This window comes from Chenopodium album, chromosome 14, assembly GCF_948465745.1.
Source record: "Chenopodium album chromosome 14, dcCheAlbu1.1, whole genome shotgun sequence".
In the NCBI taxonomy this organism is placed as follows: Eukaryota; Viridiplantae; Streptophyta; class Magnoliopsida; order Caryophyllales; family Amaranthaceae; genus Chenopodium; species Chenopodium album.
In genome coordinates, this window is record NC_137847.1 from 7,064,728 (window position 1) to 7,083,767 (window position 19,040).

General features: G+C 34.5%; 2 protein-coding genes across 3 annotated transcripts; one reads left to right on the forward strand and one right to left on the reverse strand.

Annotated features, from left to right (window-relative positions):
* Positions 1-1,547: 1,547 nt before the first annotated feature.
* LOC145579975 (DNA-directed RNA polymerase 3B, chloroplastic-like) lies at positions 1,548-13,429 on the reverse strand. Of its 2 annotated transcripts, none has more exons than XM_081637287.1 (19): positions 12,507-13,429; positions 11,377-11,574; positions 11,145-11,278; positions 10,732-10,801; positions 10,468-10,526; positions 9,851-9,968; positions 8,711-8,824; positions 8,464-8,595; positions 6,543-6,959; positions 5,943-5,993; positions 5,348-5,418; positions 4,936-5,020; positions 4,617-4,769; positions 4,452-4,526; positions 4,284-4,373; positions 3,005-3,052; positions 2,797-2,911; positions 2,447-2,550; positions 1,548-2,253 (listed from the first exon to the last, which is right to left on the reverse strand). In XM_081637287.1, exons 1-19 carry the CDS (start codon positions 13,323-13,325, stop codon positions 2,143-2,145), a joined length of 2,964 nt encoding a protein of 987 aa, XP_081493413.1. In that variant the 5' UTR covers positions 13,326-13,429; the 3' UTR covers positions 1,548-2,142. The 2 variants fall into 2 exon arrangements, with proteins under 2 accessions (XP_081493413.1, XP_081493412.1); XM_081637286.1 differs by having other exon boundaries at positions 10,468-10,529.
* Positions 13,430-13,452: 23 nt separating this feature from the next.
* On the forward strand, positions 13,453-18,793 carry LOC145577685 (putative leucine-rich repeat receptor-like serine/threonine-protein kinase At2g24130). Its single transcript, XM_081635160.1, has 3 exons — positions 13,453-13,480; positions 15,375-17,927; positions 18,218-18,793. The coding sequence occupies exons 1-3, from the start codon at positions 13,453-13,455 to the stop codon at positions 18,613-18,615; spliced, it is 2,979 nt and encodes a 992-aa protein (XP_081491286.1). The 3' UTR covers positions 18,616-18,793.
* Positions 18,794-19,040: the final 247 nt, after the last annotated feature.

Sequence of the window (19,040 nt, forward strand, 5' to 3'; positions counted from 1 at the left end):
ATCTTTTGATATTTATGGTTTTATCTAAATATATCCAATGAATGACAAGATATTTTCATAAAAAAAATAATTAAAACTTATAATGCAAGAAAAATTTTACCCTATTTAAACATTTATGTGAAATTTATGTCAACAAATTTAAATAAAAAAACAAAATTGTTAGAGATTATCCCAGAGATTAACTGGGGTTTCCTCGAAAGAAATCACAAGAAATATTCAAAACAAAATATTAAAGAATCGTGCATCGCACGAGCTTTCATCTAGTATCTATATATAAAGGGGAGTTTTTTCCCGAGTTTTTAGAGAGCCACCTAGGATTTAATTTTTTAAGCGATTTAATTTTTTTAGCGCGCCATGTACGATAATAAATTTTAGTGGTAGCCAATTAAATACAAGATTATTAATTTTTTTTAGAATTAAATAATTTTAAATGACACATAAGCAAAATTGGCGAATGAGATTTCCCAGTTTAAATTAATTAAATATAAAATATTATCTTTTGATATTAGGAATTTTATCTAAATATATAACAAATTTTAGCACATAAATATATATATAAAAAAAAAATTTTAAAAAATTCAAACAAATCGTGCATCGCACGGGCTTCATCTAGTCAATAACTATATACTGAAAGACACAAGCAATGACGTGTCATCTCGTGTATCCTTGGGTTTTTTTTTTTTTTTTTTTTTTTTTTTTTTTTTTGTGAAAATTCTATCTTTTTTTTTTTTTTTTTTTTTTTTTTTTGAAGGGGGGGAGATTATATTCATTAATAAAAAGCCATACGGCACTTACATAAGAGATCATAAAAAATTCTATCTAAGAAACAAATCTTTTACATATATAAAGTAATAATTGATTACAAAATATAATACTGTAAAAGAATATTAACCAATTAATTTATGATTAGAATATTAACCAATTAATTTATGATTAGAATATTAACCAATTAATACTCTACAATTAAAATATGGATACTTCAATAATACTTGCCAAGAATGACACATAAACATGTTGAATTAATCTTAGTGTGATTATTTCTTGTCATTTTTATTGTTCCATTCAATTGATATGAATAAAACATAAGAAAGTCAAAAATTACAATAATATAATGTTAATTTAAAAAATAATTGTTAAAAATTAGACCTAACCTAGATTTGGAAAAGTTATCCCTGAATAAATAAAAATTATTTGTTTTATTGATAAAATTTATTTTTAACCAAAAAAATAACATGCGTCATATGTTTTAATTGTTGTTTTGTTCCCAATTTTCAATTCAAAAATTATGTGTTTGAACCTATTGGGATAGGTAAAAAATGACATATTTCATATCCATACGACCATACCAAAAGCATAAAACAAGTGCATAAAATGATAAAATAACGAGCCACTCAAGGATATGAGAGCCGTCTCAAAAGATAATATAGCAGAGTTAGTAGGGAAGCCTTTGCTACGGTGCACCGTGCAGATGCTTAGAGTATGCTTCCTGGTAATAATGATACAACTTTTAGCACTACTAGACCAAATTTCCTACTAACAAAATCAGGGAAAAGAAGAAATTTTCTTTACTATATACGGACTGAATTATTATTACAATATACAAACAAACTTTGGGATACTTTTGTGTCTAGTTGCCTGGTACAAAATCTTTTCTACCTTTCTGATTCGTACAACACTGGGATAGAATACGAGGTTACTGTCTACTATTTACAGGCTCTTAACAAAATTCACATTTAAGTGTAAGGTCGACTGGCTGCACATGTTCAAGTTGCTTCTACATCACAAAAAACGAGAGATGAATATAAGCAGTAACATTCCCAGGAAGGCAGGAACAACTCTATGTGCACTCATGAGTCATGACAGCCAGGTCATTTTTTCCGATATCTCTATATTAGGTCTCTATAAGGGGAATGGTATGTGTGCATTGTCCAATCAAGTAAAATGTCCGTTTCTCAGTATTCCACCCAGTTTCTATTTGCTCATATGCCCTTCAGAGGCCAAAAGCATTTCCATGAATAAAAACTCCTGGGTTAGCATGTCCTTGGCTTGATCAGGAATGAACCTGAACATTGAGGCCAACATCTGTTGCAGAACAATCTTCTGGAAGTCAAACAGATTTTGCTTTTGCAGAAAGATTGGTGCTCAGTTGAAGAAGTATGGTGATTCAAGGACTTTTTCCAATTCGAAGTTCCCTCTTTCTGGTAGAGGTGGGAAGGTAGATTCTGGATAAGATTCCTGGAAGCTTTGAAGCAACTGCAAACAAACCAGAGAGTTTGAGGGAAATTAAACAAGCAACTGCAAACAAACCAGAGTTAAATGCATACCTCTGAGGCTCTGACCCCATAAGAAAGTATGCATCTAACTATTATCACGGAGACTGAAGAAAATAAAAACACTGCCAGGTACATAACTTTTCAAGGATTCAAATTAAGCCATAAACCCTTACATTTTCAAGAATGGGCATGCTATACAGCTCCACAAACTTTTCTCGAAGAATTTGATTCATCTTTTTCACATCACATGCATGAGTCCAAAACGAATCATGCACTCCTGCAGATACATATATTTCATATGTCAGGTCATCTACAACAAAAAAATATGTTTTCCATTTCAAACTCAAAGACCAGAGGACCACAGGCCTACAGCTATACAAGAGATTTGGAAATTCATCTAAGTTAGAATGGATATTTATACACTGATCCAACTTCTAAGCACTAGCTGTTCATTTGTTCATTTACCAAATCCAGGAATAATATTAAGAACCTAATTAGGCAACATTATAATAAAATAAGAAACCTGCAAACTGTAAACCAGCATCCCTGCATGCCACAGCAGTCATCATCATGTGAGTTCCATCAAGTGAGTGAACATAGTTTGGAGGAAATGCAGTCCTTTGTTTTTTGACTTCAATCTGCTTGTCAATTTAAATCATTGTCAGTCATATGCAGAAAGCCTCAGGGAAGAGAAGAGGGTGGGAGTGGACATAAGCAAAACAAGAACTTACCCCTTCACCTTCTTTTTGCAAGGCCAAAACCTGAAGCGATGTTTTAATCTGTATACAAACAAAGAATGTGGTCAGTAAGATAGTGGAAGCTGGAGCTTGGGTTGATCTGAATAAAATAGTTAGAGAAGCTCAATTGAACTAAATGAAACCTTTGAATGTCAGAAATTGACAAATAGTTCCTTTATAAATTGTGTTCAAGTTTGAGAAATAACTTGTTACATATGAGGATATAAGATTAGACAATGTACGGAACACTTACAGCAACTCTAGAACCTAGCATCATTATATTGCGGGCATCAATTTTTGGTTGATCAAACAAGAAGAATTCTCCTTCGCACCTAAAATGGTGTGGTAAACCCTCACCCCCTTTCAAAAAAAAAAAAAAAAAAAAAAAAACCAACCCACCCCTTAAAAAAGAAAAATAAAACAAGTTGAACCTCAGGCAAAACATTATTGCTTTACATCTAATCATTATTTCGGTGACCTACCTTCAGCAAATGCACTAATACCAAAATTAAAGTGGAAAAAACAGATGATAAGCACATGCTTATTCAATGTCTTTTCCCTATAATCCTTTTTTTTTTTTTTTTTTTTTGAATAATTCCATTTTGAATACTTCTTATTCCATGGACTTGAGCACTGTAAGAGTGTAAGTCGATCTCGAGTCCAATTCAACATAAATGTAATAAAAGAGACCCTGAGGCTAGACGTTTGTTACATTAATCTTAGAGCACCACAATTCCTAGCATGAGCAGAAGTATCTTTCCAAATCTTAGCATATTACATCCCTTCCCCCCTCCCACCCCCCCCCCCCCCCCCCAAAAAAAAAAAAAAAAGAAAAAAAAGAAGTACATTGATTCTACCTAGTCTCTTTCAATCCCTCAATATGGTCTACTCCTGTCTCCTCATTAAAGCATCTGAATGCCACCTATAACAAGTGGGAACAATCTAAGCCATGGCCATATGCTTTACCCTCTCAAACCTTATCTTCAGCATAGGCAACACCTTATCATTACACATACCCATTAAGCATCCCTATCTCTCACAGATAACATATATAGTTGAGCTTTCTTATTAGAATATATTCAACATATATTTCTACCAAAGGCTCACTTATATAGCTATGAAGTTTTAGTTCATTTTAAAATAAAGCATTTTACTAAAAGTTCGACAATTATTGACCCATCTTGAAAACTAGGACCCTTAATTGATCATATAGATATTTTTGCAAGTGAAAAGAGTAGCCAGCCAGAGTCAAATTATGAGATAGGACACTCACAAGATGCCGTTTACTTTTACAGTATGGTTGTACAACTGGCAAACCAAGAGGAGTAGTCCAGCGAACAGGTTGATTTTCAGAAGCAATAACCTGTAAAGGCGGACAAGTCACGGTAAAGCTACTAAAATTTCATTCTGCTAAATTCATTACAATAGAAGAACCCCCTACCTTTGCACAATCACCAAGCCAATCCATTATGCTACGTGCAGCTTGAAATAATTGACCGAGTGCAGACATTGTAACCTAGGGAAGGATAGTATCGTAATGTAAGAATTATTAAACAAGCATTATTGTCAAAAGAAAATATCACAGACAGTATGTATAACTTCTTACCTTAGCTGAATAGCAGGCTGCAGAAAAAAGCAGCCTGTCATCAGTGATAAGACCCTTCTCCTCTAATCTCCTCTTAATTTGCTCCCTTGCCCCAACAAATGTAACACCATAAACAGATGTCATAACTGTCTGCTTCACGAGTTTGCGGTCCACCTGAGATGCGTGCAGTTTTCTTTATCAGAAGATATTAATAAGAGGCTAAGAGCACAGAACAGCCAATACTATCAAACACATAGTTTATACAGGAAATTACATAAACTCCAAGACAAACATATGCACAATGGGATATGATCATTTAAAGGATGTACAAATGAAGAACCTGATCGACTAGGACTTTGGCTAACAAAGCACTTGGGTATGTTTCAGGATCTTGCCTGCTATCCTTTTCCATAATTTCACGAACCCTGAAAAAAAAATATAGAAGATAAAAGATTTACCAAATTTTCTATAGTCAGCTTTCTTTCAGTTGGTTATTCTTGTTTCAGTAAGTAAATTTTTACTGAGAGAGAATATTACTAAGCCAATCAACATAAAATATGTTTCCAAAAGATTATTACTCCAACCATTCTTTTCTATTCTCTTTTTATTCTTCACTTTATAAGTTTAACAACCTTTATGTAATTAAAAAGTATATTTTCATGCATTGAACAATATCCTTTCAAATGTCTGAAACACAACATAATTCCTAAGTTCTTATGACAAGGCTACAATCCAGGGTGCAACATATTTACCTTGCAGCAATTTCCGAGTACACATCAGCAGGTTCCTCTCCAGCCACCAAATTTACAGCTGCTGCTTCCTTCTGTAAAAAGTAACAAAAATACTTGAGACATGTAGGCATTTGATCAGCCAACAGAAACTAATAGTATAACATTCACTCCTAAAAATTCAAAAAATAAGAAAGGCCAACAGTGTACTACAAAACTTTTACATAACATATAACAGTAACATATTGAGTTGATGTATACTATGACAGATATAAAAAAGCTTGATTCATTTTGTTATAAATGTTAGTGAGTCTTTCTCTATCTGCACCTTGAAGAAACCAAAAAAAAGAAGAGAGAGAGAATAACATAGATTAATTTTTTGTAGTCATGCTCCTCTCATATCAGCTATACAACACCCAGATGGTATGAATTATTATATAAGGATTAAGCATATTGCAAAAAAAAAAAAAAAAAAAAAAAAAAAAAAAAAAAAAAAAAAAACACTTTTTCTTTTTATCATAATTAAATTTTTATGATCCTTGGAAAACAAAAGGTAAGTCATTTCAGGAAAGAGAAGCAAACAAGTATAGCAGGGGCACAGGAGCCATAGAGGACATACACTATCTCTTCCCAAAGCAGCATAATGCTGCAAGCCATTGCATGAACCATCCTGAAATAAAGGTTATGAAAACAATTTAGGTAAATATGCAATAGTATGTGACATCCAGACAAGAAAGGATTTGGGAAAATGATATCATGATGTCCTTGGAGTATTCCTCTTTATCACTGGACAATATTCTCAGAAAATAGGAAATAGGATAAACACATTTCAGAGATTATTATCACTAGTAGAATAAGAGCTCTGAGTTCCTAAAATTCTTAGTGTATAGAAGCGTGGGCAAGTAGAGAATATAGCTTCCTTGCCCACTATCTTAAAGGGCATATGAAAAATGATAAATACAGAGTTACCATTCCTTTAACAAGCAAGTTAGAAGTGATAACATAATATATTATGGGAAAAGAAAATCCACTTCACTGGGTAAAAAAAGCTCCCAGAAAACAAATTGCCAAAGAATTCCCATACTGCTTATTGAACTTCTTTGTCAAAAAAAAAAAAAAAAAAAAAAAAAAAAAAAGGAGAGAGAGAGAGAGAGAGAACTTATAAAACAGCAACGGGAACATTTATGATGATGACTGGGGCCTTCTATACACGGCTTACCTGATGTATAGGAAGATGGGAGATGAAAGTATATGGTGATGAGCTGTTCAGGGCTCCTGTAAGATCAATGCAAGCAGCTAAGCATTGAAAAGGGTCTTCTGCACTTAACCACCATCGATTTCCATTGATAGGGTCGCGTGCTGAGTCAAATATTTGAGCCAGATGATTTTCTACAAAAGCTACACGTGCCTCGTACGAAAGCTTGTCGACACCACCAGCATACACATTTGCTAAGTGAATTTTCAGCCATTGTAATCCAGACTTCCCCAAAGGCCGTCCTTCCGCAAACTCAAGCACACCTCGGCAGAGATCAGAACTTAGATGATTTAGATGTGGATGCATGGGATAAGCCCGACCACGGAAGTCAAGATTATGAGGATAATAAAAGCCTTCCTCATCTCTCATCTTTTGAGCAACCTGGAACACCAAAGCCAGCCAAAAGAATCAGGTAGGCTGAAAAAAGATAGAACATTGTTTACCGAAGGTTTACTTGTATCTTTCACCTGTTTTATAGAAAGATGCTTAAAATCCATAACTGACACATTTTACATCATTTAAAAAAAAATCCAATTTCAATCCTATAAAGGCTAAAGCCACATGTACAAAAAAAATCTCAGGGCCACACAATAAAAATCAGATGCCCAGTACAATTATCATTCATATTAGGAGAAATTTTCCTAATATTAAACAAGTTACAGAGGAGGATTTGTCTAGCGAAATCAAGGAGAAGGAAAAAGAAAGGTCCAATCACACTTTACATCCAATAAACATGAGCGTGAACCCCTAAAACACTACCCTTTCTCATTAATGAAACTTAACTAGAAATCCATCTCCATAATTTCCTAAGTGAATCCAACCATGTACTCACAATGTCCAGCCCAAAAAGCAACAAAACCCCCTTTTCTTCCTTACCTATCATTAACAGTAAGAAAGTGTTGACACCTGAGAGTTAAAATTCCATGGACATATGTAGCAAGCATGTTTCCCTCTTGACGTATTTTACCCAGTTCTATGACGACCATAGGTAATTTAAAGATAGTTGCTCTGTGAGAAAAAATAGCTAGATTCTTGCAGAAATCACTATAGCCATATTTACACCAAAGTGATATTATTAGACACCAAGTAACCAAAAAATCAAAACTCCCTTTCTTTGAGTGTATAACCACATTCCTAATTCAGTAAGTGATCTCTTCTCACCCTCCCATCTCTGAGACTCCAACAGAACGAAATCTTCTGAAGGCTAAATCTCTCCCTATATGCTACTTTCTTCAAAGAGAAGGGCACTCCCAAATGAAGATAGCTATGAAAATAGAGATCATAAATCCATACTGAAGATGAAACATAGCAACACCTTTTCCATAAATCTCTGCATGCACTTGAAAGATTCTCCCAGCTCCCCTCAAATGACACATCCCCACTATCCTCATATAGAAAAGTTGTAGTTGGCAGCAATCAATTGTGCTCTCAACATTTACACCTCAGCTCTCAAGCAATATTAGTGTTCACCCAACAAAGCCTGGTTGAAGAACTTTTGAAGAAAGATCATTGTTTTTATTTTCTAAGCCATTATAAAGTAAATAGGTTGGAAATTGAAAGCTTATTTTTTTTTTTTGGTTAATTTCAATTTCCAAGAATTTGATTATTAAATCTCAAGGATTGTTTGTTTATTTGTTTGTTTCTTTTTTTTTTTTTTTTTCTTTTTTTTTTTTTTTTTTTTTTTTTTTTAATTTTATCAAGACATGCAACTACAAAATGGAGTAAACAACTTTCACCTATTAATTTTTGGTTCCCAAGGAAACAAGGCCAGATATAGATGATCAAATAAAGCTAGCTTTGACACCTTTCACACTAACTTCCCATCAACAAAATTATCTAATGCTCGAGATAATTAGCTTAAAATTAAAAGAGAATAAAAACATACAGAAAGTTTAAGTTCAACGTCACATCTTAAAGCATGTCTCTCTCTATTGATTTTCTTTGCTTTCCTCACACTCCACTTCCATGTATCAATTTCTGCTGGATCTTCTGTCAGTGGCTTTTCGGGCAAAGGAACCTGCAAATGTGAAAATTTAAGCAGGATGAGCACACTAGAGAAAAAGGGAGAGTGAATAATAAAGATATAAAGGAAAGGCCTCATCCAACAGAAAACAGAACATGGGAATACTGACATCCTCACAGTTAACAAGACCACCAATGTTGCCACCACTAGCCCATAGACTTTCCACCACACTAAGAACTTTTCTGTTGATTCTCCATTTTGTGTGTCCAAGAGTATTTAAGGCCTGCACAAATGTAGAGTAGGTATGGGATTACAAGTTTACAGAGTAAGAAGTCTGTGGCTCAACAGCAATGATATCAGTGTGACCAGCAAAAAGTCTTGACAGATGCAATGTACTCAAGGATCTAGCAATTAATTTTTTAATCCATAGTGAATCCCTAAGTTACATTTACAAGAGAAATTGAAACTAGTTATCAAGACTCAAATGCTTTTTTCCTTTTTCAAAAACACTTTGACAGGTTCAATAAAACATACAAAATGCTCAAAGCTGAGAAGTTCAGAATACATGTGTAAATGAAAAGCTGGATGTATTCACACAGTACAATCTCATGTTGAAGGATTTGCAAAAGAATTAAAGAATATACAATAATACAAATGACAAGAGTTCAGTTTATTGCCTAGGAGATTTACCTTTAGTGGAAAATTCTCCTTAAGTTTTACTTAGATGATAGGAAACACCAAAATACTAAACTTAAACCATAACACAGGCACAGTTTGTATACTATTCAAGAGAAAATTCAAAATCATATCAAGTACGAATGGAATCTCCACTATGGATAATTTCGCCAACTGAAGTGTTCATTAACTTCAACGTGTAACAGCATCCATCCCCTCTTTCAGCCATCAAGATAGATAAGAGAATCTCCAATTTGAGCTTAGATAGACTATTCAATTTATCTTACAAATTCTATTTTCATAAAAATATAAAACAAATCCATTCAATTAGAACAGCCAAACTCAGTAATTGTAGAGGATTTGAGCATTTGTTTGACAAGACACAATACTAAAATAGTGAAACCAGTCAAACTGTCAAAAAAATAAAAAAAATAAAAAAATAAAAAAAAGACATTGGTACACAATTCAGATGCACGAGGTTTAAGTGTATAATCACACAAACAAAAAAACAGAAAGCCAAAAACCTGCAAACTTGCACCATAATGAACTCAGGCTAGTTAAAATTTTGAGCAAATAATAAACGGAAAAAAAAACGCCATTTAAATAAAGACTAAGGGGCTCTATTCTGCAGTACCTCAAACACTTTCTGCATCTGCTGCGGTGGAGTTTTCCTCATCGCCTCTTGCTGCTTTCTTGAACCATGCGTTCGCATAACATAAGATGGTAGGAACAAGTAGCCACCCTTGTCATACCTGGACAAAAATAATACAGAAGATGCCAATTCTAGTAAGCAAATAAAATTAATGGTATATATGGGAAATAGTACAGCATATTCTAAGTTTCATACATTTTAGCTTGTTCAGGATTGATTGACAACAGATCATGTCAGAATATATGAAATATACAATACGAAAATACCTTCTCTCCTTATGATCATATTCTAAGTCTCAAGAGGTTTTTTTTTTACACTCTATAGTCCATCCAACTTCCAAATTTGCCATTTTTTTCACAAAAATATCATTTTTCACAGCTTACTAAACTATTCTTTGAGATTGTTTCTTAAAGATTACCCCTTTCAGAGGTGAGGAATTTAGAGTAGGATGACAATATAAGTTTAAAAAACGCTAGAGAAGGGTAGAAAAGGGGCATAGTTTCCATACTTCTCTGTGAAAGATAACTAATGAAGGATTACTAAGAACATTACTGTAAAATAAATTATTCAAAAAACAATAAGAAAGAAGATGTGTATACCCTTTCCAATTCTTTGGAGGTATCAACATTGGAACATAGGGAATAATCATGTATCGAGCCTGCTAAAAAAAAGCAGTAAAAGTTTGTTAGGTTATGTAACCAACTCTAGAATCAATTAATTATTTTGTACAGCAGAATGTAAAAAGTTATGCAAGTGCATTTGGCTTTAATAACTTAGTGCAATATTAGTTGGGGAACTGTTCACATGCAGTTAAAAAATGCATATGTTTTGTATATGTCAGATAACAATGAACAAGAACTTACACTCCTATCAATCCCTTTCAGAACAAGCGGGTCACATTCTATAACTCCATATCTTTTCACCACTTGCTGTCTTCACAAAGTAAAAATAAAAAGTCAAAGAGTGAGAAGTTACTGAGATTATTATAACCAAACCACTATCTATCTTCAAGAAAGCTTCACCACAATGACACAATGTCATATTATCATTTATGATATCTAATGTACATTTTTCCTCCAAATCACAAAGTTATTCATTGTCCATTGAGGTGGCATCCACCGTAGACTGAGAAACAGAGCTAATACACTAACCTTCAAAATTTTAGCCAGAAAGGCCAAATAATAATGTAGCATATCAACAGTGCGGTACACAAATTACATGTATGGGGTGAAGCAGCTTTCAGAAGATGAAAAGTATAAAATTAAATGCAACTCACCCCATGTCATTGTTCAAAATTTTGAATTTGTGCCTGAACGCAGGTCGTACATCAGGTGGATTGTCAGCTGATTGCTTACTTGGATGCTGAACATAAGCTGTGTCTATCAGCAACTCAATCAGACGACTACCCAGCTGCACCATCATGGAAAGCAAATGTCCATCAGAATCAGAAAATGGCATAAAAGAATGTGCCTTACAAGTATAACTATTACAAGAAGAAAAGTTATCACCTTAGCTTGAGTGTCTTGACTCCATGACTTGTTATCTTCAGAGGTCACCAGCTTTGCTGCCTCAAATAGTCGTTTCTTCTTAACTAAGCTCTTCACGCGATTCCGCTGCAGTTCCTTTTCCTTTAATAAATCCTCTGGCATTTCACTTGCATTTTTACGTATATTCTTGGTTTTCTCCAAGAAGCTGTGAATTTTTATCTGATTCCAATGACGGGGGAAAAAATTACAGAATGATAAGGAAGAAAACATGCAAGACTGAAACACAGCTTCAACCCAAGACCAAATATATTATACAAACAATTCTATATCAATAAAATTAAAGCAGGAAACAAATATGACCACTTAGCAGATACCTCCTTAGTGGGGAGCTCCCTTAAAAAGAGACCTAAAAGAGTAAAAGCTAGTTTAAAGAGGAAATGATACTCCATAAGAGGGTATACCCTTAAGGACCTAAGTTTCCCCCCACATCATCAGACTAGATAAGTTCCACACACTTGCATACGAAACAGTAATCTTGCTACTGCATCCTACTTCAGTTTTGCCGATAACTCTAGACTAGAAGTAAATGGTTTTCACAGAATCAGCAGAAGCTCCTTGCCACAAATTCTAAGCTACAAAACTTCAAGATCTTTCCCCTAATGTAATGTACTTTCGAAGATTATATAATTTACTAGGACAACATAATCAATACGCTAGATGCCTAACCACTCAAGTACTCCTCTAGCAATATGATACTTCTCTAAACAAAGGACATCAATAATCTAAGGAAAGTACAGGCAGTTTAGAATATTCTACTAACACAATTCTTGTAAAGAGTAATGATGATACAATCAAACCATACGTGATAGCCTGAAACTAACATAAGCGTGCAAGATAACTAAATTGTAATGGCAAATAGAGAGCAACTACCATGTGATGTCAATGGTACCAAAAGCAAAACAAATCACTCAAAGAACTTTCAATCCATCTACCAAAAAAACTTAAGCCTATACTGAAATGCAGACACATCAAACGCAATCGTTTATCAATCATTCAAAATTCAAATCAATTAACTAAGCAGACTCAAATCCAAAGCACAAGCATCAACTAAACATAAGTAAATAACTAGTGGAGGGTGATTAAGCAAACACCTCCTGCTCAATAGCAAGCCCAATTTGAAGAGCAGCCTGAACAAGCCGAACACAGCCGGCTTCATTACCAACCATAAGCAATGCCATCATCTTATGCATAACAATAACAGCCATCTTATCAGCTGGCAACATATCAATATGATAGCCATAGATAGCCTTTTGTTTCCTAGACCTTTGCAACTTTTGTTCTTTTTCAATTGCCTTCTTCAAAGGCTCAAACCAACCTAAAAACAATGCCTTAACTTGTGGCAAATTAGGTGCCAATTTCTTATCCCTCATTTCCCTCACAAACTCCCTATACTCCTCCACCATACTCTCCCACGCCTCGGTCTCGGCCTTAATCTGTCTCCTCCTCAACAAATTATACTTCTCTCTCTCAATCTCCTTGAATTCTAACCTCAACCCAGTATTCCTATCAACTAATCCTTTCATAAAAAGGGTATTCACCCATGGTGGGTCATGCATAAAAATCCTATGACTAGAACCCTTAATTTTCTCTGAATTTTGAAAATACCCATCAATTTTTTCAGCTAATTCTTCCTCAGGAGAGTCTAGAATTATCTGGGATTGTATAGAAGGCTGGAAAAAGCTGTTCCTATCCAATTTTGGGTTTAAGCAAGGCAGCAAAAGGGTAGCAGGAAAAGAGGTTGAAGAAGAAGAAGGAAATGGGGGTTCAACCCTCAATTGTTTGTTGGAAAGTGGGATGAATAGAGAGAAATGGGTAGATTTTTGAGCTTTCTTGTGGGATTTCAATGGTTTTCTCCATTGTTTTTGAATTTGAATTTGTGGGATTGGAGAGAAGGAAGCAGTGGAAGACATTGATGGTGAAAATTCGAAGTTTTCTTGAAGAATTACACAGGAAAAGTGGGATTAGAAGGAAGATTGAAGAGAAGAAAGAGCAATAGGAAGTAGAAAAACCAGAGATAAACCCAGAGCAAAGAGAAGAATGGTGGAAAATGGAGATAATGGTGTTTGTTTGCCGCGACAAGTTGAGGATAATCCAGGCTTTGCCAATAGCGGGACCATATCTCTTGATATTTCTTTTTCTTTTTTTTTTTTTTTTAATTTGGATATTTCTTTTTTTTTTTTTTTTTTGGGAGTCTAATGTCCATGCTGCAAACGGATCGTTCGGGTCGGATCATATTCGGGTTTAGTTAATACTGAATAGTAGTAATTGAGTATGGTTTAGATGACTTGGCTAAGTATTTGAGTTGGATTGAAATTGGGTTGTCTTAACTCAAATTGAGACAATTGAGATTGGGTTTTAACATTCAAAATTTTGGATTACTTCAAATAAAAGTATATATGTTAGTCAAATTGGTTGTCTCGGGGTCTTGTTTAATTTGGATTTGTTTGATATATTTTTTTTAGGTAAGGTGATTTAATAGAGATTAATTCTTCTTATCATAATTGAGTCCAACTGTTTATTTGACACACACCAATATACAACTGTGCAAATGAATTGATATTTAATTTTTAATAAATCTATCTGATATTACTTACATGACATATAACATGGAATTTTTATACATAGTTATAGCCTATATGGTAACCCTATATCATTGATGAAGTAACTCCTTTAACATTGCCAAGTAACTCCTATTACACTAACAAAGTAACCCCTATAATAGATGGCCACACGATATTTTGATATTTTTTTGTTAAGACTTTGAGAGTCAAATGAATATAGGCAATTTGAATAATATTTGTGGACATCTAAACTCCCCCAAAGCTGATTTATAGAATAACTGAAGTTTAATAAAGATAATTTCAGCATAAGTTAAATTTGGTAAAAATAAGTTTTGATTTTAAAATAATTTGAGCTTATAAACAATCATTTAAGTTTAATAAAATCTAAAAGTCTACTTAATTTCAAAAATAATTTAAGTTTAATATATATCATGTAAAATGAGCATGACTAGTATTTTGTTTTCACATTTTGGTGAAAATAGGGATGAGACAAAGTCTACATTAAGATTTGAAAACTTGTGTTCATTCAATCATCCTCATCATTATTATCATGTATCTTATTAAGGCTCTGTTCACTTCACCTTAAAAAAAAAATTAATCAGTAAAAATAGTTTCAGTTCAGTAAAATTAATTTCAATTCAGTAAAGATAATTTCAGTTCAGCGAAAATAATTTCAGTTTAGTAAAAATAATTTCAATTCAGTAAAAACTGTGAACATAAAAAGGAGATATAATAGAAAATCAGTAAAAATAATTTCAGTTTATAAAAAAATTAATTTCAGCAAAAATAATTCAATTCACTGAAATAATTTCAACTCAGCAAAAACAAGGTGATAAGAAACTTAATTTCAATAATTATACAAACAACAAAGCAATGATTAACCTATATGCACTAATACTCCGGCATTAGTTTCCATTTTCAAGAAACTTATATATATCTTAAGCATAACTACAAAACTAAAAACAATTTTAAGGAACGGAGGGAGTATCACTGCATTGGTAACTCGATTAGGCAATCCCACAAGATAAACAAAATATTTGCAGTTAGGCCTCAGGTGACATGTACACCACTAATTAGTAATTACTTTTCTTATAAGACCTATCACCACAATCAAATATCTCATGCTCCATTCCCTCCAAACTTCAACGGTAGTTAGGTACAAATTTCAATTCACTTACATAAATAAAATATAACTAAGCAAAATAAAAGATGATAATTGTTTATTTCTACTTCCTATATATATATTACTTCCTTACTATAAACAGTATTATCATCAAATTAACTTCTTTCACAAAAATAATTCTCACCCTTTTGATCTTGTTCATTTTGTAACACTATAACCTTTTCTTGTGCAAAATTCTAATGTTTTGAAAATAAATAAATAAAATAAACCAATAGTTTTGTTCAAAATGAGATTCTTCAAATTTGCCAAGTACATTTTCATGCTTTGCTTATTATCAGTTCTGTTGTTCTGTTTCCCTCTTAAGTCCAATGCTGCATTATCGAGTGATCGAGCAGCACTTCTTTCGTTCATGTCGTGTATCGATTTAGACCCTCAAGGAGCTCTTAGTACATGGAATTCTTCACATATTCATGTCTGTAATTGGACTGGAGTAACCTGCAGCATCAACGAAACTCGTGTCACTAAGCTTGATCTTAGAGGTAGGTTGTTAAGAGGGACTATTTCTGCTTCTCTAGGAAATCTTAAGTCTTTAAGTATCCTAGATTTGTCTGAGAATTTTTTTCAAGGACAAATTCCGCCTCAACTAGGCTCGATTTCAGGGCTTTCACAGATTAGCCTAGCATTAAATCTTCTTCAAGGGGAGATTCCTCCTGAATTAGGTAGCCTTAAACAGCTGAATTACCTCAATTTAGGGAGCAACAACTTGGTGGGTCGAATCCCCGAGCCATTATTATGTAATGGTTCATCATCTTTGGAGTATTTAGACCTTTCTAATAACTCTCTTAGTGGGGAAATACCCATGAAAGAAGGGTGTGAGCTTAGGGAGTTGGCTTATCTCTTGCTTTGGTCTAACTATCTCTCAGGTCATGTCCCTCTAGCTCTTTCCGAGTCCACGAAACTCAAGTGGGTTGATCTAGAATCTAATAATCTAACAGGGGAAGTGCCCTCAAAAGTGTTGAGGAAGATGCCTATGTTGCAGTTTGTTTATCTGTCTTACAATGATTTTGTAGGCCATGATGGCAACACCAACCTCGAACCTTTCTTTGCTTCTTTGGCTAACACGACTAACTTGCAAGAACTTGAGCTTGCAGGGAATAATGTTGGTGGAAATCTACCTCCCAATATTGGTAATCTTACAAATCTTGTACAACTTCACCTAGATGATAACCTTATATATGGGTCAATTCCTCCTCAAATATCGAACCTTGTTAATCTTACCCTCCTTAACTTGTCTAGTAACCTCTTAAATGGTTCAATCCCACAAGAGTTGTGTAAGATGAAGAAGCTAGAAAGATTATATTTAAGCAACAATTCTCTCTCGGGTGAAATCCCATCGGCTTTTGGTGACATACCTCATCTAGGACTCTTAGACCTGTCTGAAAACAAGCTATCAGGCTCAATACCTGACAGTTTTGCCAATTTACTTCAGCTAAGATCGCTACAGCTTTATGAAAATCAACTCTCTGGACCGATACCTCCAAGTCTAGGCGAATGCATCAACTTGGAGATTCTAGACCTGTCACACAACAGAATTTCAGGGGAAATTCCTGGTGAGGTTGCAGGATTGAGAAGCTTGAAGTTGTACTTAAACTTGTCGAGTAACCTCTTAACCGGTCCGGTACCACTAGAGCTTAGTAAAATGGATATGGTTTTGGCAATTGATTTATCCATGAACAATCTCTCTGACACTATACCTTCACAGCTTGAGAGCTGCATCGCTTTGGAGAGTCTCAATTTATCGAATAATCACTTTCAAGGGCGTCTTCCGACCACTGTAGGCCTATTGCCTTATCTGCAGTCATTTGATGTATCAGGAAATGGGTTGGTTGGTGACATTCCTGACTCATTTCAGGCATCTTTGACCTTAAACAAGCTTAACTTCTCCTTCAACAACTTTTCTGGTTATGTGTCGAACAAGGGTGTGTTTTCCTTGCTGGATGTAAATTCTTTCCTGGGTAACAATGGCCTTTGTGGTTCAATCAAAGGCATGCCAAGTTGTCAGAATAAAAATTTTCGGCACCATTACATGTTTTTGCCAATCATAGTATCAGCATTTGGTGTTGTAGGTTTGTGCATTTTTGGTCGGTCTATGGTACTTGAAAGGAGAATAAAAGGAGCTTACAACGGGAAAGATACAGAATCTTTGAAACAGATGTATGAAGAGCCTAAGTATCCAAGAATCTCCCACCAACAGCTTTTTGAGGCAACCAATGGTTTTAACTCATCAAGCTTGGTTGGTTCAGGTCGATTTGGTCGTGTATATGAAGGGACTCTTCAAGACAACACCAAAGTAGCCGTGAAAGTTTTGGACTGCAGAGCTGATACAAAAGTTTCAGGAAGTTTCAAGAGGGAATGTCAGGTTCTGAAGAATATTCGGCATAGAAATCTGGTCAGGATCATAACAATCTGTAGTAAGCCAGATTTCAAGGCAATTGTTTTCCCTTTAATGTCAAATGGGAGCCTTGAAAATCATCTGTACCCATGTCATGGATTAAGCCGGGGGTTGGACCTGGGACAGCTTGTCAATATCTGCACCAATGTCGCGGAAGGAATGGCTTATCTCCATCACCATTCACCGGTTAAAGTTGTTCATTGTGATCTCAAGCCTAGCAATATTCTTCTGGATGATGACATGAATGCTCTGGTGACTGATTTTGGCATTGCGAAGCTTGTAAAAGAAGATGATGAGAGTCTCTCTGCTCATGATTCTGCTTCTTTTAACTCTACTGATGAATTGCTGTGTGGCTCTGTTGGCTACATTGCTCCAGGTTAGTAACTCATTAACCTCTACCTAAATTCAATTCTTGTATATTATGATTCCAAAATACTGATTACTCAAACTTATTTCATACTTAGTATATAACCCTTAAACAATAGGGAATAAAAAAAAAAAAAAAAAAAAAATTGACCTCAGGATCAGTAGTGCTGAAAATAATACAACAACTAACAGTTGCAATGTTGCATAAAAGAATTCGCGCTCATTTATAATATGATTGCTGTTATTTAATGTAAACATGTAATGTTCTCTCTAATTAATGATCTGATATTGATCATGCAGAATATGGCCTAGGAAGGAGGGCTTCAACACAAGGAGATGTATACAGTTTCGGGGTACTTCTGCTAGAGATTGTTACAGGAAAGCGCCCTACAGATGTTCTCTTTGATGAAGGTTCAAGTTTACAAGAATGGGTTAGGAGTCATTATCCACACAATCTAGAGCCTATAATCGAGCTGTCCCTAACAAGATTTGCTCCTTATGGCATAGGTTCACAAAACAAGAAGTTTGTGTTGCGCGAAATTATCTTGGAGCTGATAGAGCTCGGGCTGATATGCACACAACACTCTGCTTCAACACGGCCAACTATGCTAGACATAGCCCAAGAGATGGGAAGGCTCAAGCAGTATATCTTGAATCCTTCCTCGATACTCAATGATGAAGTTCATTCCAATTTTTAATACAGTACAGTCCTCATTTTGGGAAATTTTGCCTTTTTCTCAACTTGGATTGATTGTATTTGAAGTTGTACAAAAAAAGAAGGTTACTCGTGAAAACGATTTTTTTTATTGGTTGATGATTATATCACCCATTCTTTTTTTTGGGTGTGTTCTTTCAATCTTTTGTAGGTTCTAGCATCATGATGTATGAAGTAGAAAGTTAATAGCCTTTTTTTCTTCTTTTATTGGTTTAATGGAAACTCATTCTTTCTATAATCAGAAGAAGCTAATGGATTTGTGGTCCATTCCATTGCTAGAAGCCTAGAAATGCTGTCATTATTTCCTAATTGGTTGATAGGCTAGGCTATCACAGCCAACCATATGTAAAAGTCTCAGGAGGAATGATAGGTCAATCCCAGGGATCAATAAAATCACCACTAAATTCT

Excerpts from the sequence above, each read along its gene's own strand:
- LOC145579975 (XM_081637286.1), bottom strand. The coding sequence starts at position 13,325 with ATGTCTTCCACTGCTTCCTTCTCTCCAATCCCACAAATTCAAATTCAA. Across the intron at positions 5,419-5,942 it reads CTGCTTTGGGAAGAGATAGT|AAGGAAGCAGCAGCTGTAAA; the intron begins GTATGTCCTCTA and ends TACTTTTTACAG. Across the intron at positions 2,912-3,004 it reads TGCAAAAAGAAGGTGAAGGG|ATTGAAGTCAAAAAACAAAG; the intron begins GTAAGTTCTTGT and ends ATTGACAAGCAG.
- LOC145577685 (XM_081635160.1), top strand. The coding sequence starts at position 13,453 with ATGGTGGAAAATGGAGATAATGGTGTTT. Across the intron at positions 13,481-15,374 it reads AAATGGAGATAATGGTGTTT|TTTTGTTCAAAATGAGATTC; the intron begins GTTTGCCGCGAC and ends ATAAACCAATAG. Across the intron at positions 17,928-18,217 it reads TGTTGGCTACATTGCTCCAG|AATATGGCCTAGGAAGGAGG; the intron begins GTTAGTAACTCA and ends TTGATCATGCAG.